Source organism: Pithys albifrons, chromosome 32 (genome assembly GCF_047495875.1).
Source record: "Pithys albifrons albifrons isolate INPA30051 chromosome 32, PitAlb_v1, whole genome shotgun sequence".
NCBI classification, from domain to species: domain Eukaryota; kingdom Metazoa; phylum Chordata; class Aves; order Passeriformes; family Thamnophilidae; genus Pithys; species Pithys albifrons.
Window position 1 is genome coordinate 857,912 of NC_092489.1, and position 23,407 is coordinate 881,318.

General features: G+C 51.5%; 1 protein-coding gene across 1 annotated transcript in view; it reads right to left on the minus strand.

The window, feature by feature from the left end:
* LOC139684145 (uncharacterized) overlaps nt 1-23,407 on the minus strand; it is a 1,342,464-nt gene that overhangs the window by 498,845 nt on the left and 820,212 nt on the right. Inside the window, 1 exon segment of the mRNA XM_071579746.1 lies at nt 1,059-1,730. Coding sequence (XP_071435847.1) covers nt 1,059-1,730 — 672 coding nt within the window.

The following is a 23,407-nucleotide window of genomic DNA, read 5'->3' on the forward strand; positions in this document are numbered from 1 at the left end:
GGACACCTCCAATTTTGGGGAAAACTCTCCCAAATCCCCACAGAACCCTGAAATCTTCCTGAATATCCCTTTGAATCCCAAATTCCTGCTCCAATTCCCAGGAGAATGCTGGAAGTTTAGATGCCTTTGTTCAGTTTCTTTATTTTAATCCCATTTTTTGGTGATTTTAAGGGATGAAGATGGATCAAATATAATAAAAAATAAACCAAAAAATCAATCCTGTGAATGTGCATGGGGTTGGGTTGGGTGGCCCATAGAGAGGCAGAGCCACAGAGAATTGGAATTATGGAATTATTGAGTTTAGAAAAGTTCTGAAACACCACTCAGGATTCCTTGAGGCCACAAGATAAACTAAGGGTATGGAGCAGGGGAGATTTTTAGGGTCAAAAGTCAGCAAATCCCCCTTCCCAATGAATTTCCCACTTCAGTCTGTGTCCCCATATGTGGTGGCTTTGATGTGGCAAAATGCCAAGTAATCATTTCAGAGGCAAAGTCTCCTCTTCTGTCCCCCAAAAACCAAAACACAGGACATAGTTCAGCAGAACAAGGTATATTAAACAGAAAATAAAATAGAAACCAAAACAAATACAAACTACAGACTAAGAATAAAAGGTAGCAAGAACAAACAGAAAATAAATTTCAACTTCCCCAGTATCTTGGTCTCCCCCCAGGAGCTCTGCAATGCCAAGAAACTCCTTGATCATCCAGCAAGAAGAAGGAAAATCCCTCCTCCCTCTCTTCTTCTATCTGAGATGATGTCAGAATATGGGATGCAATAGAGTTGGCCAGTAGGAGTCAGCTGGGCTGACCCAGCTCCAGTCATCTGATTGTCCATGGCCTTGCTCTAAAAGCTACAGCCTAAATCTGGGCCTAACTAAACCCATGACACCATGGATGTTCCTCCCCCTGGGTTAAATCAAATGCCCATGGAGAGCCAGGAGGATGTGGAGACCAGCCAGGGGTCTTCCTAATGTGGGTCACAAGGAATGTGGGTGATAGAGATGGAGCAGCAGATGAAGCTTTTCCCACAGTCGGGGCCCTCGTGGGGCTTCCCTCACTGGTGGGTCCGTTGGTGTCTGGTTAAATGAGAGCTCCGTGTGAAGCTCTTCCCACACTCGTCACAGTCATAAGGCCTCTCCCCAGTATGGATACGCCGGTGCCTGATGAGGTGGGAGTTGCTGTTGAATCTCTTCCCGCAGTCGTTACAGCAGAAGGGCCTCTCCCCTGTGTGTGTGCGCTGATGTCTGAGGAGATGTGAGCTGGTCTGAAACCTCTTCCCACACTCGGAACACTCAAAGGGCCTTTCCCCAGTGTGGTTCATCCGGTGTTTGATGAGCTCAGAGTTACGGATGAAGCTCTTCCCACAGTCCCCACATATGTGAGGCCTCTCCCCGGTGTGGGTGCCTCGGTGGTAGATGAGGTGGGAGTTCTGTTTGAATCTCTTCCCGCAGTCGGTGCAGCAGAAGGGCCTCTCCCCCGTGTGTGTGCGCTGATGTACGAGTAGATTGGAGCTGGTCCGACACCTCTTCCCACACTTGGAACACTCGTAGGGACGTTCCCCAGTGTGGACCATCTGGTGGCTGATCAGGTTGGAGCTAAGACTGAAGCCCTTCCCACATTCCCTACAGGTGTAGGGCCATTCCCCAGTGTGGATGTGCTGGTGGCGAATCAGGTGGGAGCTCTTGCTGAATCCCTTCCCACATTCCAAGCACTTGTAGCGCTTCTCCCTGCTCTGAAGCTGCTGCTGCACTCCAAGGTCAGAGCTCTGGTTGAAGCTCTGGCCATCTTTCCCACACTGGGTGGCTCTATCCTGATCAGAGGACCCAAAACTCGGTTGAGAGCTTCTCCTCCTGAGGGATCTCCGTGGCTTTTTCTCCTCGGTGTCTTCCTGCTCTGTGGAGCTGTTCAAAGTTGCTTCTGCCACCAGGTTTTGCTGGGGGGATTTGTCCTCCGTGCTCCCCGTGCTCAGCTCAGGGCCTGGGGCAGGAAGGAACAAGGACACTCAGGGCATTTGCCTCCGGCCCACAGGGAAGGCCAAGGACATCCCCCCAAACCCGGCCCCGGCAGGACGGCGTCGGCAGCGGGGTTGTCCTGCAGCCGGGGCCATGCTGGGCTGGAAGATGCAGCACAAGAGAGGGGCAAAGGGGCACTGACTTCCTCCTCACCTGCCTGGGGGCCCCGGGGCATCTTCCCCTTCCTCGCCGCCTCCTCTGCCATTCCAACACACCTTCAGAAGGATAAATCCTGGTTTTTGGGGAAAACAAGCTGTGAGTGCCTTGGGTTGGGTTGCCGAAGTCCCTCTATAAAAGTCACTGGGCATCTTGTGTCCATAAAAACCTCCAAAACACCAAGATTTAGCTCAAGAAAACCCTCCCAGGACCTTCTCGTCTCTCACCTCTCCCTTGTGGCATTCTGAGTGTCCCCCCTGTCTGGGCTGCTGGGGGTCTCCTGTGTATTGGGAGTCCTCCCTCTCCAGGGTCCCCGCCCTCCCCAGGCTACCAGGCCCCCACAACCCCCTGCCCGGCCATTCCCGGATTACCAGCCCTCACATCCTCCTTTCTTTGACTCCAGGACCGCCCTCACCTCTTTTTCCCTCTCATCCTGCCTTTCCCAGACTTCACAATCCCTTTGCCTTTCTTCTGCCACCTCCTCAACCCCCTTATTCTGGGCACAGTGACCACCTCCACCCCCAAACCACCTCTCCCCACTCCTAGTCCTACCCTTCCTTACCTTGGACCCATCCTGATCATCCATTCCAAGGCACTCGGATGTCCCTGCCCCCCCTTATCCTACACCAACACACCCCTGCATCCCCTTTCTTGGCCATCCCACCTCTTCCAGTCCCCACACGCCTTTTGCCTTGACTCTGGGACCCCCAGTGCCCCCACTCCTCCATTTCCCAGACCACAGATCCTTTTTAGAACACTGGGAGACACCTTGAACCCCTCTTTTCTGTCCATTCTGGGTTTTCCTACATCATGACCCACCTTTCCTTAACATCGAGGTCCCCTGCACCCCACTTTCCTGGGCACAGTGGACCCCTGGGCTTTCCATCCCACTTTTCTGAGCAATTACATCCCTTCTCTTGGCCATGGGATTCCCTGAAAACCCCCTGCCCCAGCTCTGTGTCCCCCCTGCACCCCCAACATTCAGCTCAAAACACCAAGATTCAACCCCTAAATAGGGACACCAGAGGGGATTTGGGGCCCCCACAGTCCCTCATCCCCTGACTCTCTCCTTGGGGTGCTGGTTCCCAAGGACCCCACCTCTCCAGGATGCTGGGTGTCCTGAGGGTGCCCCCTCTCTGGCCTGTCCATTTTGGGATCCAGGGGGGGTCCCTGAGCACCCTGAGCAGAGAGTCAGGGCAGAAAGGACCCCTGGGACCCTCGGCATTCCTTGCAGGGATCATGGAGAGGGGAGTATGAAAGAAACTCAGTGGGTTCAGATCACAGAGTGAGGGACCTCTGAAATTCCCGGGATCTCCAGCAGCCTGGAAAAGGCAGAATCCCAGAGAGGGGACCCCAAAATACAAGGCACCCCCAACAGCCTGGACAGGGAGGATCCCCAGATACCAAAGCAGAGAGAACACAGGGAGCAAATTTCTGGGAGGGTTTTTTTAGATGTGAATCTTGGTGCTTTGAATTTCTTTTTCCTTAATCTCCATATTTTGGGGTTTTTTTGCCCACTCTTGATGGTTTGGGGTTTTAGGGGATCTGTGCCAGGCGCCTCCATTTGGAGGCATGGGAAGATCCCAGGATTTTCCAGCACCCAGGGATGCTCCCCAAGCAAAGCCCCCTTTGGGGGTGACTCAATTTGTTCCCAGCACTGTGGTTGCCCCTCATTCGCTCACACCATTCCCTTTTTCAAGAGCATCATCCCCAATTTCCTCCTTTCAGCTTCTAGGAAAAAAACCCATCAAAATAATCCGATTTTCCTGCTTTTTCGGGCTGTCCACGTGTCTCCCTTAGCTTCAGTTCTCTCTGTTTTAACTGTCCCTTCAAGGAGGTTTGGGGGGGTCAGGGAAAAGGGTTGATGGGAAGGGTTTGGGAGTATCTGGGCTGGTCTAGAAGCAGTTGGAGGGTTCTGGGTTGTTTGGAAGGTCTGGAAGGCATTTAGGGGAATTCTGGTGTAGTTTTCAGCATCTGGAATGGGAATTTAGGGAGGTCCTGGACTGGTTTGAGAGTATCTGGGAGAGGCCTTGGAGGTTCTGGTGTTGTTTGGGAGGCCTGGAGACATTTGAGGTGGTCTGGGAGGGGGTTTGGAGGGAGGGTGATGGAATTTAGAAAGGTCTGGGGGGGGGAGTGGGTGGTCTTGGGGTGGTTTGCAGGGTCTGGATGAAAGTTTGGGGGGGTCTCTGGGAGGTTCTGTGCGGTGTTTAGGGGGGTCTGGGGAGGTTTGGAGGACTCTGGGGGAGTCTTGCGGGGCTGGGGGGGGGACTCTGGGGCGTTTTGAGGGGCTCTGGCAGGTCCAGGAGGTGATTTGGGGAACCCTGCAATTTTAAGCGTGGGGTTTCGGGATCTCAAGATGGTTTGTTTTTTTTTCTTTGGGGGGGTGGGGGAGGATGTGGGATGGACCTGACGGACCCGACGGCAGTCCCGGGATGGGGGAGGGGCTTACCCGGCTTCTCCACCTTCACTCTCACTGCCAACAGGGCACCGGTGAGTCCCAGGGAAGGGTAGGGGGTGGGTGCATAATGTGGGACCCCCAAAACCCGCCCTGAGTCCCCCAAAAGCCCCCCAAACTTGCAGATCTCCCCTCACCTCTTCCGCAGCCGTCCCGAGTCCCGCCCTCCGTCTCCAACACCTCTAATCTTCTGTCCCTAAATACCTCCAAAACACCAAACTTCAGCCCAAAACAACCCTCCCAGCAGTTCCTCTTCTCTGAACTCTCCACGGTGGGATTATTGGGGTCCCTCTGAGTGCACGGCTGGGGGTCCCACTTGTATTGGGGATCCCGTCCCACCCTCTCCGGGCTGCCGGGGATCCCGGGAATGCCACGGCTCCTTTCTCTCTCGTCTCTCGACTTCTCCAGGCTCTTGGGGGTCCCACCTCCCCCCTGCATTGCTGCTCCCCCATCCTCTCCACACTGCCGGGGCTTCTCCCTCTCTGGGACCCCCGTTTAAGGGGACCGGGGCTCCCTCTGTGCTCCCGCGCCCCAATTCCACCATTCCGGGGCTTGCCCAGCTCTGCTATCGCCCCTCTCCGCTCTCCCCACTCCGCGGGTCCCGGGATTACCTCCCGGATCACCCGAGGGGCCCCAAAACCGCTCTCGCCCCCCCGCCCCACACCGACCTTTCGATCGAGTGCCGACCACGCGGTGCTTTGTCCTCTCTGTGTCCCCTGTCCCGCTTCCTGCCCCTGCTCTGTCCCTCCTCTCCTGCCGCATCTCCGCCCCCACAGTCCCGCCCCCTCCAGCCCTTCTCCTCCTCCCCCCCAGGCCCAGCGCCCCCCCGGCCGGACACCCCTTGCCCCCAGCCCCGCCGCCCCCCCGCGGGAGGAGCAGGGATGGAGCTGGGGCAGCTCGGGATGGGGCAGCGCTGGGCTCTTGGCCGCTCCCGCCCGCACTCGGCCCCCGCCGCAGCCCCCACGGCCGGGACAGGGCGGGAGGGCCCGGCCTGGGCGCCCCCACCTCTCCCTGCCCCAAATTGCCGTTCCAGGGGGCGCTGGGGGTGAGGGACGGCGCGCGTGGTCTCGGGGTGGGGAGCGCGGGGCGCTTCGGGTCTGCCTGGCAACTGCGGAGTCATCAGCGCCGTGCGCTCTGATTGGCTGGAAAATGATTCGGGGCCTTCTCTGGCTGATGTCCCCCAGGCACCCCCGTTACCGGGACTGGGGAGAATTGGGACACTTTTCTGGGAGCACTGGGAGCAGCCGGCTGGGGGCAGAGGGACAGCAGGGGAGGGGGTGACACGCGACTCCCGGTGACCCCCTTCCCTTGTGGCACAGGGAGAAGCCCCAGCCCAGGAGGACAAACCCCGACACGGAGTCCCGACCCTCGGCAAAGTGTTGGGGGGTGTCCGGCGGCATCTCCAGGCAGGGCCGGGGGGAAGGAGCCCCAAAAACCTCCCACAGCCTGTCCGGAACCTCCCCCAAATCTCCTCCCAGTCACACCCGCCAACCCAGGATCACCTGGAACTTCCTTCCAGTCCCTACCCAGACCTTCCAGGGCGCCCCCAAGCCCCTCTCAGCCCCACTAGGAACCACCAAATCCCTTCCCAGCCCCCTCAGGACCCCATAAACTTCCTCCCAATTGCCCCCAGCTCACCCAGGAGACCCCAAGCGCCCTCAATGTCCTTGTCAACCGCCTCAGACTCCACAGATCTCCTCCCACAGTTGGCCTTTGGTTCTTTCCTATCCCAACTCAGCCCCCACAAGCCACTTCCCAGTTATTCCTAGTGCTGCAAATTATACAACTTTCCTACATTTTTAATTAGTGGCAATCGTTGACTACGTTATTTCTCACAGACTCTCATCAGTTTGGTCTTTCAAGCCCCAAAGCTTTGAGTTTCCCTGGACTGGCTCTGATGGGCTGCAGGAAAGAGAAGCCTGAGGGAGCTGAAGATTGGACAGCTGTGACCTTAAATTTATGGTCCCTCAAAGACATGTTGGAGCAACCAGAAGATACAGAGGAGACGAACAAAGACATTTCAGCCTGAGAGTTGGAGACTTTGCCTGAGGCAGAATGATAAAAGCACCAAAGAATGTTGACCAAAACAGCCAATAAAGAATAGAATACCAATTAATGAAGAGAATTGTATATCTCAGAAGAAAAGAATGGTAATTTCTTTGTTTGACAAAATGTATAAATATGTGAGAACTCTTGGAAGGGCTTGTATGGAGCTGGAGAGATTCTCTCCCTGTCTCTGCCCAGAATAAAGGAGTGTCTGAGTCACAGACACTCCAAAGGGGGGAATGGAGGGTCTCATTCCTTCCTGATGACTTTTGGTGACAATTATTGATGACCCAGGTGGGACAAAGCTGCAGATCCTCCGCGGGTTCCAGCTCCCTGAGGACTCCAGTGATACCCAAAATATTATTTGAGGAGATCCTCTCAGTCCCAGGATGTGGCCACTTGAAAGCAAGATCCCTGGAATTCTGTTAAGTCATTTCTCAGTGTGTAAAATCTATCTGAACCATCATAGAAATGGAGCTTGAGAATAGAATGTAATGGGGTGTGGGAGTTTTAGCTTTAGCTTCAGCCAGGCCTCAATTCATCAGGCCCAGAGGATGTGACACAGATTAGAAGGGACAAGCATCACCTGACTTGAGCAACCAAAGAGGTATTTCATATCATCTGACACCATCAGGAAGCATCAAGAAGTATAAAAGAGAGGGAGGTGGAGCTTCTGTCTCTTTTGCTCTTCCCCTTGGGCCTGTGCTCTGCCTCTGCCAAGACAGGGCCTTGCCACCATCCCTGCTCTGTTCTCATAGAATCACAGAATCAGTTGGGTTGGAAGAGACCTCCCAGATCATCAAGTCCAACCCTTAATCCAACCCCATTTTGATTATCAGATCATGGCACTCAGTGCCACATCCAGTCTCACCTTAAATACTTTCAGGGTTGGAGAATCCACTCCATCCCTGGCCAGGCCATTCCAGTGTGTGAGCACTCTCTCTGTGAAGAACTTTTACCTGATATCCAACCTAAACTTTCCCTGGCAGAGCTTAAGCCCCTGCCCTCTTGTCCTATTGTTCAGTGCCTGAGAGAAGAGACCAGTCCACCCCTGTCTACAACCTCCTTTCAGGGAGTTGTAGAGAGTGCTGAGGTCACCTCTGAGCCTCCTCTTCTCTAAAATGAACACCTCCAGCTCCCTCAGCCTCTCCCCACAAGACTTGTGCTCCAGTCCCTTCTCCAGACTCCTTGCTCTTTTCTGGACCTGCTCCAGCCTCTCAATATCTTTCCTGAACTGAGGGGCCCAGAACTGAACACAACACTCAAGGTGTGGCCTCACCAACGCAGAGTCCAGGGGAAGGGTCACTGCCCTGGGCCTGCTGGCCACACTAGTTTGGATCCAGGCCAGGATCCCATTGGCCTTCTTGGCCACCTGGGCACACTGTTGGCTCCTGTTCAGCTTCCTGTCCCTCAATACCCCCAGATCCCTTTCTGCCTGGCTGCTCTGCAGCCACTCTGTGCCCAGCCTGGAGCCCTGCAGGGGTTGGTGTGGCCAAAGTGCAGGACCTGCACTTGGACTTGTTGAACTTCATCCCATTGGAATCAGCCCATCCCTCAAGTCCATTCAGGTCCCTCTGCAGAGCCCTCCTGCCTTCCAGCAGCTCGAAACTCCCTTCCAACTTGCTGTCATCAGCAAATTTGCTGATGATGGACTCAATCCCCTCATCTAAATCATCAATAAAGATGTTAAACAGGACTGGGCCCAACACAGACCCCTGGGGGACAACACTGGTGACCGGCCGCCAGCTGGACACAGCCCCGTTCACCAGCACTCTCTGGGCCTGGCCCTCCAGACAGCTCCTGACCCAGCAGAGGGTACACCTGTCCAAGCCATGGGCTACCAGCTTTTCCAGGAGTATATTATGGGAGACAGTGTCAAAGGCCTTGCTGAAGTCCAGATAGACACATCCACAGCCTTCCCCTCATCCACCAGGTGGGTCACCTGATCATAAAAGGAGATCAGGTTGGTCAGACAGGACCTGCCCCTCCTAAACCCATGCTGGCTGGCTCTGCGCCCTTGCCCATCCTGAAGGTGCTGTGCGATTGCACTCAGGATGATCTGCTCCATAACCCTGCCAGGCACCGAGGTCAGGCTGACAGGGCTGGAGTTGCCAGGGTCAGCCTTGCAGCCGTTTTTGTGGATTGGGGTGAGAATGTCCAACTTCCGATTTTCTGGGACCTGCCCAGAGAGTCAGGACTGTTGGGAGATGATGGAGAGTGGCTTGGCAAGCTCATCCAGCAGCTCCCTCATCACCCCAGGATGGATCCCATCTGGCCCCACAGACTTGGGAGGATTCAGGTGCCTCAGTAAGTCACTATTTCCTCCTGGAACACAGCGGGACTATTCAGCTCCCTGTCTCTTTACTACCAGCTCAGGAGGCCAGTTGTCCTCAGGGCCACCTGGCATATTGGTTTAAACTGAGGGCAAGTAGGTGTTAAGTACCTCAGCCTTCTCCTCATCTCTGGTAACAATGTTCTCCCCCAAGTCCAACAAAGAATGGAGGTTTTTCTTGTCCCTCCTTTTCCTATTAACATATTTATAGAAGTACTTTTTGTCAGCCCTAACAGAAGTAGCCAAACTGACTTCAAATTGCACTTTTGTCTCTCATTTTCTTCCTACAGGACCTAACTATGTTCCTAAACTCTTCCTAAATAGCTAGCCCTTTATTTACACATTCAGCTCTCTTTTTATCACTGATTTCCTTCAGAATCTCCGTGTTCAACCAAGCTGGATGTCTTCCCCATGGGCTTCCCTTTCATCACACTGGGACAGGCTGTTCCTGTGCACTCAAGACTTCCTTCTTGAAGCACATCCATCCCTCCTGTACCCCCTTGTTTTTGAGGGTTGTTTCCCAGGGTATGGTCTGGACTGGTCTTCTGACCAGGCTGAAATCTGCCCTCTGGATGTCCAGCAAAGAGGTTTTATTGCTGGTTCTCCTCATATCCCTGAGTACTGAAAACTCTGTTACTTCAGGGTCGCTGTACCCAGACAGCCTCTGACCTCTACATCTCCCACCAGCCCCTCTCTATAAACAGCAGGTCTAGAGAGGCCCCACCCCTGGTAGGTTCATTTACCAGCTGAAGCAGGAAATTATCCTCTATACACTCCAGGAATCTCCCAGACTGCCTCTTCTCTGCTGTGTTGAGCTCCCAGCAGATATCTGGCAGGTTCAAGTCACCCACAAGAACAAGGCCTGGAGATTTTGAGACATCTGCCAGCAGCTTGTAGAATAATTCATCTCCTTCATCATCCTGGTTGGGTGGCCTGTAACAGACACCCACAAGGATGTCAGCCCTGTTGGCCTTCCCCCTGATTCTGGCCCACAGACACTCAACCTTGTCACTGCTGACCTCAAGTTCAACAGAGTCAAGAGACTCTCTAACATATAAAGCCACCCCTCCACTGGGATATACTGGGAGTGAGTGGAACCATAGTAGGGATAAAAGTGAGCAACTGAAAGCATGTGGGGGGAACTGGGGTAATAGTGGGAGCACTGGAGTCATACTGGGATCATAATGAGACAATCTGGGAGTGACTCAGATCATACCGGCAATGACTAGAAAATATCTGGGAGCACACTTGAAGCTAATGGCATGAGACTGGGCTGATACTGGAAGCAAGTGGGACCATGTTGAAGGCAACTGGGATAACACTAGGAGGAGCTGGGCCCAAGCTGGAGGACACAAGGGGCAGCAGGAGGCCTTGTAGGACCACCTTCTACTGCCTGGGGTGGCTCCGGGGGGCCCTTGGCTCCTCAGGGCTCTTCCTGGAGCCACAGAACTTGGAGGGACCCTCCTCTGGGTGGGGCCTCCATGTGATACAGGAGATTTGAGCTCCTTCTGGCAGAGACTGGGGGCAACTGGGATCATCCTGACACCATACTGGCAGAGACTGGAAGTCACTGGAACCATACTGGGGGTGACTAGGACCACAGAGGGAGTGACTGGGACTATGCTAGCAGAAAACTGAAACCACACATGGGGAAACTGGGAGCAAGTCAAATGATTGGGTCTATACTGGGAGCTACTGGGTGTCACTGAGACCATGGTGGGACAGACTAGGGTCATACTGGGCCAACTAGGATTCTGTTCTGGGCAAGTGAGATATAGTGGGAACAGCTGGACTCATAGTGGGAGTGACTGGGCTCTGGGAAGCACAGAATGGGCAGCATGGGGAGGGAAACCCCCCTCCTACTGCCCTGAATTCTCAAAATCCTTGTTCCCATTCCCTGCTCTGGCCCTGAGCAGCAGATCTGCTCTGCAATCCCTTTCCCTGGGGACACTTCCCCACCCTCTCCCCACTTTTCTGCCTTTGGAAATCAGCACTTTGGAGCCCCATTGAACTGTTTTCTCTTTCTCCTCCCTACTATTATCATTATCCCCCTGCACCTCCTTTTCCTGGGCTCTGGGACCCCCCTGCGTGGCTATTCCCTGTTCTCCAACCTCGGACACCCCTTTCTCTGACACCAGGATCCTCTTGCCCCCCTTTCCTGCCCATCCCACCTCTCTGAGCCCCTGGATCCCCCTTTTCTTTGACACCAGGGACCCTCAGGCCCCCATTCCCAGCCATCCCCGGTCACCTCACCCCCACATTCACCTTCTTTGACTCCAACTACCACCTGACCCCCCTTTCCCACCCATGTGTTATGCACCAATAACTAAGAAATTAAATAAATATTATTCCCCCATTGTTCCCCTGTCATAAACATCCTATCCAAGAATTTTCTGTCAGCAGTTCCACACAAAGACAGAATTCTCTTACAAACAAACACCCTGCCAAAGCCTTTCACCAAGCTTCCTGCAAGTCATGGCAGCAAATTCACCCAAACTTCTTGCCTGATCACAACTCACACAAGCATCCTCTTGTTGTAATGACTTAGCTAAAACTGTATCCTGCTTTTAAGAAATTTGCAAGCCACCTGTAAAAACAGTGTCTAATTATTTTTGCAGTCTATAAAAACTCCCAAAGAACAACTTAGAATTTCGGTGTGTAGGGTGTGTGGAGCATGGAGAGAGAGAACCACAGCCAAGAACCTCTCCCACCTCCTCCCTGCCTCACCCATCTCACCTTCTTACCCTCCTTCTTCCCCACCCAAGCTGCCTGCCTGCCTGCCCCTGCAGACTGAGGAGAAAGCTGAGCTCTGCCTTGCTCCCTGCGTCAGTTCTGCTCCTGCTAACCCAGCCCTGGCCCTGTTCAGCCTGGGGTGGCTGCGCCGCTGCTGCCCGTGAGCGACAGCTCCGCGGAGCCTGAGAGCTCTGCAGAGAGCGAGGAGCAGCCCTGCTGCACAAGGGAGAGCAGCACAGACTGAGCATCACATCTGCACTGCAAGAGCTGCATTCCACACCTCTGCCTGCAGGAACAGAGACAACATCGCTTCTCACACACACACACAGACACACACACACACACACACACACAAACTTGGCAGAAAAAGTTGGTTTTGGTGGTAAACTTTTCTCTTTGCTTCTAAAAAGTACTCTTAGAGTTTTTCTAACTGTTCTTATTTCCCTGTCTCTCTGCATTTTTAAACAATTTTTAATTAATAATAAATGCCATTTTTTAATTAAGAGGTAATATAGATTGAGTTTTAATATTGTTGGGAAAAACATTTTGAACCCAAGCTATGTCTGCAATATTTAAGCAGATTGTAACACCATCCTGTCTCTCCCAAACTCCACACTCCCTGTTCCTTTACCCTGACACCCCCTGGACTTCACTTTTCTGGTAACAGACACAACCTGCACCCCCAGCCACCTCTCCCCACCTCTAGTCTTACTTTTTCTTGACCTCGGGACCTTCCTGATCCCTCATTTCCAGGCACTGGGATGCCCCTGCACCCCCTTATCCTGCACCAATACCCTCCTGCACCCCCTTTCCTGGCCATCCCACCTACTCCAGCCCCCACACCCCTCTTTTTCTTGACTCTGGGACCCCCACTCTTGCATTTCGAGACCACACACCCTGCCCTGTTTGGAATACTGGGGGGAAATTTTAACCCTTTTCCCAGCTTTTCTGGGTGTCCCTACCTCAACAGTCCCTTTCTTCAACATTGGGGACCCCTGGACTCCCCATCCCACTCCTCCAAAACCCTACACCCCCTTTCCTTGGCCCTTCTTCCCCCTGAAATCCCCTTCCCCAGCACAGTGTCCCCACTGCACCCACAAGATTCAGCCCAAAACACCAAGACTTAGCCAAAGAAATCCCTCACAGGAATTCCCCCTCTCTGGGTCTCTCCACTTTGGGGTTTGGGGGGGCTCCCCTCTTTGGGCTGCTGGGAGTCCCATGTACATTGGGGTGCCCCCTCCCCAACCTGCCAATGAAGGGCCTGACCCAGGCACACCAACCCCACCAAGGGGGTCCCCACATCCCCCCACCCACAAAGGGGCTCCGCCGGAACCCGACATTGGGACACCCAAAAACACCTCCCAGGGACCCCCAATACCTCCCAACGGGCATTCCTAGCTCAGCTTTTGAGGTCTCTCAACCATCCCCCCGAACACAAACCAAACCCCCAGAGCTCCACCAGGCTATTCGGGGCTCGGCTCGGGGGTCCCGCAGCACTTTGTCGGGGCCCTTTGCCGTCCCTGTGTGCAGCTCCGGCCCCGCCCCGTGGCAGCCCCAGCGCGGGCTCCAAGGAGCGGCACATCCTGGTGCCCTTGGGGGCTTTGTCCGGGCCCATCCCGGCTCTCGTGTTCCATGGCACAGCCCGCACGGCCCTTGGTGGGGCAGCGGGGGCACTGTGGAGTTTGGGGGCCCCTTCTCTTTCCCACTCTGTTCTCCCGCTCACCGGAGACTTCTTCGGGTGCAGATGGAACCCGGGAAAAGGAAGAGGAAAAGGAGGAGCATGGCTGTCCCCTCCTCTTCTCCCGGGGGTGTTCCAGGCTCGGCCCCGCCCCCCCCCACTTTCGCAGGGCGCGCCCACCAGGGCGAACGCAGCAGGTTTGGGAGAACTGGCTGGCGCGGTGCTGAGGGAGAACAGGTCTACCCGCCGGGCTGAGGGAGAACAGGTCTACCCGCCGGGCTAATGGGAGAACAGGTCTACCCGCCGGGCTAAGGAGAGAACAGGTCTACCCTCTGGGCTAAAGGGAGAACGGGTCTACCCGCCGGGCTAAAGGGAGAACGGGTCTACCCGCCGGGCTAAAGGGAGAACACCTCTACCCGCCGGGCTCAGGGATACATTTCCCGCCCGTCCTCATACACGTGGGTTCCCCGGCAGCTCAGACAGGGTGGAACCCCGAACCCCAATTTGAAAAGACCAGAGGAGTGGAACTTCTGGGACGGATTTTTTGGCTTAATCTACATATTTGTAAGTGGCTTTTGGCTGAATCTTGATGCTTTGCAGTTTTGATATTTGTGAGGGGTTTTTTTGCCTGCATCTCAGTGTTTTGCAGCTTTTTATGGACACCAGATGCCTGGTGACTTGTAGGGATGGGGAGCAGAGAGGGGCAATAGCTGAGGTGAGGGTCCCCCGGCAGCCTGGAGAGGGGGCAGTGTGGAAAAGGGGGAACCCCAGGACCCCCAGAACCCTGAAATCGGTGCCCGGAGAAAGGGGAGCCTGCACAGGGGGACCCCTGTGTATTCAGGTGTGATGAGATGCCATTAGTTTTGGTCCATGTCTGGCCTTGCCACCTGCCAAGTTATGGAAAACAACAACTTATAACTTAGACTTCAGCCTTTAAGGAGACACATCTTGTGTACACTGAGACAGGTTTGTAACTTGAATTTTAAATAGTGTCTGGTTTCAGCCTGGAATCCCCATGAACCCTCCCTGGAACAACTGGTCAAGGAATTTGAAAGTAATTAACAATGAACTAATTTTCCAGCAAAACCAGACAATTTTAAAGGCAATTCCCTCAGAATAGCTCTCATTATATGGTTTAGGTGGCCATGAACTGACTGAAAATTGCACTGGGCTTTACTTGCTTCTCAAAAGTATTAGCAAATAAGGAAAATATTGTTCTGAAACTTGTAGGGATGACAAAAACAGTGGATAAAACAAAACAAAGGAGGAGATTTATACATTTAAAATTAAATATTGGAAGAGTCTGGTGTGGAAAGAAAATAGTAGTTGAATATCCTGAAGAAAAAGTACTTAGGGATCTGGAAAGGAAAGAAAGAAAGTAGGGAAAGGAGGAAGGAAAGAGGGAAAGCGGGAAGGAGGAAGAGAAAGAAAGAAAGAAAGAAAGAAAGAAAGAAAGAAAGAAAGAAAGAAAGAAAGAAAGAAAGAAAGAAAGAAAGAAAGAAAGAAAGAAAGAAAGAAAGAAAGAAAGAAAGAAAGAAAGAAAGAAAGAAAGAAAGAATGAAAGGAGTGAGTCAATTCTCTCATTAAAAAAGTTTTTTCTGGATGTTGTGATAGTCTGAATGCTGATTAGTAAGTTATAATAACATAATTATGGTAATACTGTAAAATACTATAAAAACCATATCATAATATAGAATAATATGTATAAAATTGACTTTTTAAGTGATGATAGCACTTGAAAAATACTTTGGTATTTATACAGGTATTGAAAACATTGAAACTAATTCTTAACAAAAAATGTGGTGCCCCAAATTTATCTGGGAAATGAATATTCCTTAACTCTCCTTGATACCTTTGGGACAAGTCCCAGCAAAATCTGGAGTCCCTCAGCTCACCAGTTTGATCTCCCTTGGTACTTCACTGCTTTGGTCACCAAGCCCAGGGCTGAGGGCAGAGCAGCACCAGAGGAGCAGAAAGTCCCAGGTTTGCCCAGGAAACCAACACATGGACTTGCCAATAATGCAACAAAAATCTCCCATTTTCTATCAGCTTTTAGAATCAAAAAGCTTTGCATGGGGAAGTTTTGTTGGGACCTGGATTCTAACAGAACTTTTTAAATTTAATTCTTTTCAATATTGATGTGGGACTGGGGGAATAACTTGGAGCAGCCAGTGATATCCACACCCTCAGCTGGTCACATTTTCTGGGATAGAAAGAACTTTTCAGACTCCAAGTCTAAAATTACAGTTCATGCATCAGCTTTTACCCACTGAGGTTTCTTTCTCCTGCTTGTAAGGAGAGTGTGACTGGGTGTGCAGCTGGAGAATTGATTAACCATAATTAATATTTACACCCTGGACCTTCTCATGGTTCTTCCTGTCACAGAAGGAAAACTGTGGAACTCAGTCCCTCAATTCTCTTTTTCCGTTGGTACATTACAGGTATGAGACACCATTCCTGTCTTGGTTTGAGGGGAAAAACCAAAATGTTTACCCACAAGTGGGGGAGGGGGCGTCCTCCACAATAATCAGGCCACTCTTTATCAAATTTAAAGAATAAGACATTTAATACAAGAAGGATAACTAATCTTAACTGATATATATATATATATATATATATATATATATATATATATATATATATATATATATATTTACACATACTTGTGTGTGGAAACAGAGCACAGCAAAACGCTTCCCTAACACAACAAGAGGAAAAAAAACAACAAAAACCCCCAAAACCAACAGGTTTCCTCCTGGGGAAAAGTTATACTTATGGCAGTATCAGGGTCACAGCCCGGCTGGCAGCAGGGTGATTTCCCAGATGAACTCTGTGTCTCTCTCTGTGTCTCTTGTCCCAAATGAAGAAGGAAAACTGGAAGCGACAAACCGCTGTGTGTCCTGGAAAAGCAGCTGCAAGTTCTCTCTCCCAGGTCGCTGCCCCAGCCGGGGCGGGCAGGCCGTGATGCTGCAAACAGCGGTGAGACCAGAGCAGAGGCCGGGACCCCAGATGCAGGAACCAGGAGAACAGCCGTGGCGAGGAGGAAAAAAAACAAGCATCTCACCAAGAACAGCAGCAGTGAGCAGCCAGGAGCAGTCTGGGGCAGCCAGCAGAAGCCAGGAGATGGCTTCTCCTCTACCCAGCACACACACCGCTCCTGCGTTCCGCTGAGCTAAGAATGGAAAAAATGTCCCCAAAACCAAAAGAGACAACCTGTTCCCACCCAAGGGATCAGCAGTAACTACTTCTCTTTGTTAACAACTGGCATGGGCAGTTAGTGGCATGGTAGAGAATTTACATAATAATTCCAAACTACAACAATCCCAAAATGTGGAGGGACACTTTTTAATGCCACACTTTTCAGTACTTTCACTGGGCTCAGGGACTGTAGCAGCTGTAATAGGATATAATTATAATAAAATTGTCAACTACTATAATAAAGAATATAATAATTCTGATCAATTAATGTGTCAAATTGACTTTTTGTGTGCTCAGAGCACTTAAAAAATAATTTGGTGTTTATACAGGTATTGAAAACATTGACTCTAATGTCTCACTAAACCAGCCATAAACCAACCCTAAAACTAGTCTTAAAACCAGCCCTAAACCAGCTCTCAACATGTACTAAAACCAGTCCTAAACCAGCCCTCGCCCAGCATTAAACCAGTAATAAGTGAGCCCTAAAATTAGCCCTAAATCAGCTTTAATACCAGCCCTAAAATCAGACTTAAAACCAGCCCTAAAACAGCCCCAAACCAGCTCTAAATTAGATCTAAACCCAGCTTTAAATCAAGGCATTTAAACCGGCCTTTACCCAGGTCTAAACGAGCTCTAAACCAGTTCTAAACCAGCCCTAAACTGGCAGGGGGTTGGAATTGGATCCATCTCCAGAGGAGGAGTTGGGTTTTTAACTAACTCCTCAAGCTCAATTCACAGAATCACAGGATTGTTTGGGTTGGAAGGGCCCTTAAAGCTCATCCCTCTCCAAGCCCTGCCATGGGCAGTGTCAAAGGTTCACCTAGGTGGGCCTAAATTTGAGGTTTTTGAAGTTCAGCCTAGGCCTGGGGCTGTCAGCTGATCTGGGCTGGGCTAAGCCGACAGCTGGCTCCTCCCAGCCAATAGTGTTTTATTCCATACCATATTATGACATCATTTTCCAGGGAAGTAGGATCAGTGTGTGGGAGTGGTTTGGGCAGTCACCCCACAGCATTCCTGCCCAGAGGACACACACACGGTGCAGTCCCAGGAGAGATGGGGAGGACCAGGCCCAGCACCAGCCCAGCAGTTGTTTTGGGAAGTAAAATGTTTGATGTGGGTTCTTCTCTCTCTGCTCGGGTCTGGTTTTCTGGGGACTGAGTCTTTTAAGATACTTTGGGGTTAGAATAGTGGACTTTGTGTGTGTACTAGGAAGTAAGGAACTGTTCCTTGTTGCTCTTAATTTGTGTGAGTATTTGTGCTCTCTCCTAGTTGTCTCTTTCTCTCTGTAAAATATATGCAGTTTTAGTATAAACCTGGTTTGAAAGTTTTTTCCTTCCCCTCTCTTTTCCTCCCTTTCCTTGGTGTTGGGGGGTGGGAGGCTCTGACCCTGTACTTGGAGGGTTGGCATTTTGCCAGCTCAAACCAAGACAGGCAGGGACACCTTCCACTAGCCCAGGTTATTGGCACGTTTTCCTCTTTCCAAGCAGTGAAGGATTTACAGTATTTCCAAATCAAACCTCTGACTCTCCAAAATCTCGGCTTTGACTCTCCAGAAAGTGCCCAAAAGCTGCAGAACTGACTGCAGGGTGTGACCCTTCCCCTGATACCTAAGAATTTAATGTAATTTTAGAAGGTGTTAGACTCATACAGTCTCTGCTAAGTTGCTCTGATCTGAAGTCTGAATATTAAAGTGCCTTTCTCACGAGCTGTCAGGCCTTGTCAAGGCCGAGCTGTTTTGAACAGGACACTTGCAAGATAACAGAAGACAAACAACAGGAGAAGGCCCAACTGCCCTCCCATGATGAAGGGGGTAGATTGGCAGAACTTTTGGGTGGGCATAAAAGAAAAATGAGAATTCTGATTGACTGTTAAAAGCGGGTATATAAACCCTGTAACTTCCTGACCAGAGGGTCAAACCCCCTGGGTTTGAACGTGAAATCTTCTTCTAATAAAACCCTGTATCTTTCTCCATTAACCTGTCTTCAGTGTGTCTCTTTTCACAGGGATACACAAGTAGAACTAAACCCAACAAACCCCTTCCCCCACCCCTCCCTCCTTCCCAGCTGTGCCTCCTCCCCCCTCAGCAGTGCAGGGAGCTGGGAATGGGGGTCCCACTCAGTTGTTGGTGGTGCTGCTGCTCAGGGAGAGGGGTTGGAGTCCTTGTCCTGCTCCTCCTGTGGGGTCCCTGTGGTTTTGGTATTATCCACTTTTATCCTGTTTCCTGCTGCTGAAAGAAACTGGGGCGATTTCCTGATTTTTTTTTCCACTTCTTTTTTTCCTCAGGTTTTGGATACATGAGAAAAACCTCATTGTACCTCTATAAACAGGTACTGCTGGGGGGTTGCGGGGCCATCACCAAACTGGGCTTAGCACCCAAAAACACAAAGAAAAAGGAGGGGACAAGGTTGGGAATTTGTGGTTGTGTCATGGAATGGTCCAAGTGTGTCACATCTGGGGAAAATGTGAGTTTGGGGGGTGGAAAATGACAGAGGGGGGAGGAGAGAAGAAAAGTCAAAATAAAGATCAAGTAAAATTCAGTCAAACACCAGACTCATCCCTTCCCAGTGGGAGTGGGGCCATCCCTGTGATCCAGGTCAGAACTCCTGTCAGGGGATCAAAGAGGATAAAGATTGGGTCAAACCCAACAGCAAAAGCCATTTCAAGTCCTTCCCAGCCCATATTTTGAGGAAGAAACACCCATTGGCACCTGTCTCCTGCTCACCTGCCTGTGACTGCAGAGCTCCAGCCCCTGACATGCTTCTACCTCACTTCAAGAACCTCAATTAAAAGCTTTTTGTATTATTTTAAGGGATTTCCCCCTGTTTTCCTCCTGTTTGGCCCAAGCATTGACCCCTCAGGTGTTTCTGCATTCCCAGTGAGCCCCTTGCCCTGGCTGTGCTCAGCCCATTTCCCCAGGCACAGGGGAGGCTGCAGAATGTAGAAATATGTTATTAAAAAACAGATAACAGACCTGGGTGGTGTCATTTCTTGGGGCAGACTGGCCTCAGTCACGATGTGAGAGGGTGTCCGAGGTCAGTGTCACTCTCAGGACTTGTCATGGTAAGGAAACAGTTTGTGCCAGTCTGAGGTGTCCTCGGGATGGACGTTCTGCAGCCAGGAAATGTCACAGGGAGTGTATTTTGGCAGAAAAATGCTTATTTCGGGCTCTGGGAAGACTTTTGGGCCTGTTACCTTTGGGGTCCATTTGCTTCTCCATCCCTGTGTTGAGGTTTCCAAACTCATGGGGAGAGTTGGGTTTGGTGACCTCTAAAATGAGATCTGGGCTTGAAAAGAGCAGGGAAAGGCTGGAAAAAGTTAAGAATTAATACAATTGTTTCCTCCAAGAACCTTCCCTCGGTGGCCAAGAGCAGCCCCAGGAAGCCCCAGGGGAGCCAACCCAGCTGGGAGGGGAGGGAAGGGGCTGAGGGAGGAGCCCAGGGCTGGAGGGTCTCACGGCCACCGACTCCCAGCCCTGCCAAGGGCTGCAAACTGAGCCCATTCCAGGAGGCTCCAGGTGCTCCACTCCAGCCCTGTGTCCCAGGCTGCTGCACCCCCTGAGCTCCCTCAGCTCCTGGCTCTGCAAGGAATTGGGAAACTGGGCTGATGGCAAGAGAAGCTGTGAAGATCAGCACTGTGAGCTGGTGGTGCTGCAGAATGAGACCCAAATGGGAAATAGGGAGGAGAAGGCTTGAAAAGGACCCCAAAGTCCTGGGTTTTCAGGTGGGCAGGGGGATGAGGAGGGTTTGGAGTGGTGTTCAGGGCACAGGGACACTTGTGCCCCATGGATTTGGGATTCCCATTTCCTCAGTGGCTTTGCATCTCATCAAACTCTCCCCAGAGAGATTTTTGGAACAACTGGTCACCTCCACTTGGCAGGAGAAGCCCAAGGCTGTTCCAGGCAGGAACCTACAGCCAGTGTGGGTGGGAGTGAGGGCAGGGCAGGAGTGGAGACGGGTGAACAACACACCCAGCACCCCCCAGGTGGGACTGTCCAAGGGCTGTTGGGATAAAAAGCAGCTTTGCTTCATTTCAGCCCCATTTTGTGCCCTGATCCCTCTCCCTGAGTTTTTGGGGTCTGTGCAAAGGTTTCCTGTTCCTCTGGCAACGCTCTGCAGAGCAAGGGCTGGGGGCACAGGGCACAGTGGGGTCGGTTCTGTGGCACATGGGTGTCACAGGGCACAGGGGGATGATAATTGATCAACAATAATTTAATTATGAATAATTTAAGTATAAAATAGATTTAATAAGTGGAAAGAAAAAATGTAGATTTAATTAATAAGTGAATAAAAATTCTTAAAATAAAAATATAAATATATAAAACACAAAAAACCAAAATATAAAATAAATAAATAAAATATATATTTATATAAAAGATGAAATAAAATTATAAATGGTATAAGAATTAAAATATTAACTTAAATAATAGATTATATTATTTATATTATTTATTATATTATTTTAGATATCATTATATATAGGAACTGTCATAAATAAATGACTAATAAAATATTCAATTGGAATATACTCAATAAATTAGAATTCATCTACTATTTTAATCAATATATTATTATGAATATAAGTATGTGAAATGTACAAATATACAAATAAATAGATTATGCAATGAAAATATCATAAAATATTGCTATTTCAAAATATTTTTAATATTCTAATACAATATTAATATTTATTTAGTATAATAATAATAGAATTATATACTGAATACATGATATATATTTTATTCTCATTATAATATCTATGTTAGTGCATGGCATGGAAAAGGATGAGGAAGAAGAGCAGGAGGTAGTGGGGGATGTACCTCCAGGAGCCCTTTCTGCACCTTCCTCTCTCCCCCCACAGCCCCTTCACACCCCTCGGAGCAGCTTCACCCTCGGCAGTGGCTCTTTGTGGCTCCTGCGGCCGCGGTGACACATGGACAGCGACTCAGAGCCTGGAGGGACACGAGCCCACCCATCTGCCGGGCTCTGCTCCTGCTCCAGAGGGGCCAAAGCCCCGTTATCCCAGATCCCAGTGTCCTGGGGGCAGGGACAGGGCACTGACCACCATCTGTGCCAGCCCTGCTGTGCCCCGGAGGGGCCCCGGTGAGTGACGTCCCTCGGCCCCTCTGCCCCATCCCAGGGGGTCTCTGCTTGGGGGGACGGTTTTGGAGGGGCCAATGTCCCTGATGGGGCTGGATCCCTTCCCTGCAGGAAATCCTGGTCAAGAAAAGGACCTTCTGTGCCTTTTCCTGAGCTACTGGTAGCCACAACCCCAATGCTTTGCCCTCCAGAGGGTTTGCTGCCCACCCCCAGCCTGGGGCACAGTGTTGGCACCAGCAGGTTTTGTTCTTCTCACCCCATTTCCTTGGGAAGGATGGAAAATACAGCCAGTGCCCACGGACACCGTGCAGGGCTTCCCCTGCTCAGCAGGCCTGGGGGGCCCTGCAGCCCCCTCTGGGATCATTCCAAACATCCCCAGGGCTTGGCTTGGGGGTCTCCCCATCCCCAGGACACCTCTGGGTGCAGCTCAGGGCAGGAGAGGGGACCTGCAGCTGAGGCAGAGCATTAAAAGCAGAGCAGGGAGCACAGAAGTTGAAGAGCTGCTTCCTTCCTCACTCCCATGATGGTCCCATTGCAGGTCCTCACTGATTCTGGGCTCTGCTGGGTGCTGGAGCGGTTGGGCCACTGGTACTGGTGGGCATCGTGGTGTGGCTGCTGCAGGGACAAGGTGAGGCATCCTAAAGATATATACCCCCCTGACTCCATCCTAAAACTGCCCCAAGTCCATGAGAACCCAGTTCCAGGCAGGGGCTGGAGCAGATTCCCCCTTTATTTCCAGGAAGGAGCAGCTCCTGTGCAGTGGCAGTTCCTGATGGGCAGGAGGGCAGAGCTGCCAGCAGGGGCTGATCGATGTGGGTTTGGGGTCTGAGCTGCTGCAGGTCCCTCTCTCCACCCTGATGGTGCTTGCAAATACCCAGGGATTCCCTCTGTGTTGTTCTCAGGAGGAGTTTCCAGGGCTCCAAATTAAAATTAAAGACTCATGGTTGTGTGGGATTAAGGGCAGTTGGTGGTCGATCTTTGCCAAGAGGGAAGTTTCAGGTGGAATTCTGGGTTCCTGGATCCTTCCAAACCCCACTGGGCTCCTCTGGGGGTGGCTGCAAATGGAGAATTTCCTTTGGGAGCAGCAGTCACTGCTGATTTCGTCAGAGTAGGTGTAGGCACATTGGCCATTGCCCTGGATTCCAAACCTACAGCCAAGAGCACAGTCAGAGCTCAGGGAAGGATTCCCATTGCCAGAGAGATGATTGGAGGTGTTTCCAGGGCTCCAAATTTAATTTAAATATAAACAAGAGGGACACTCATGGCTGTGTGGGAATAAGGGCAACTCCAAACCAGCCCCAAACCAGCTGTGTGTGCACCCACCCACAGCACAGGCTGCGCTGGGGCAGCAGGACCTGGTGGCCCTGCAGAGCTGCCCTGTGGGGCACTGCCCTTGTGTGTCACAGGCACCACACCCTGTCCCTGCCAGCCCTGACCACCATCCCCATCTCGGCTCAGGGACTCCCTGTTGCCCCTGGACACCAAAGAACCAAAGCCCCAACCCCCAGAGTGCAGCCCTGCCTGTGGGAAAAGGGCCCCCACGGCTGCCCTGCACAAAGCAGCCCCTGCAGAGCTGCCCAGAGACACAACTGGGGACACCACACATGATGGTTTTAGGAAACAGCTCCAAGCCTTGCTTGGCTCTTGGGAGGGCACATTGTTTTATTCCAAATGTTCAGAGTTCCCCCTTTGGGGGCAGCG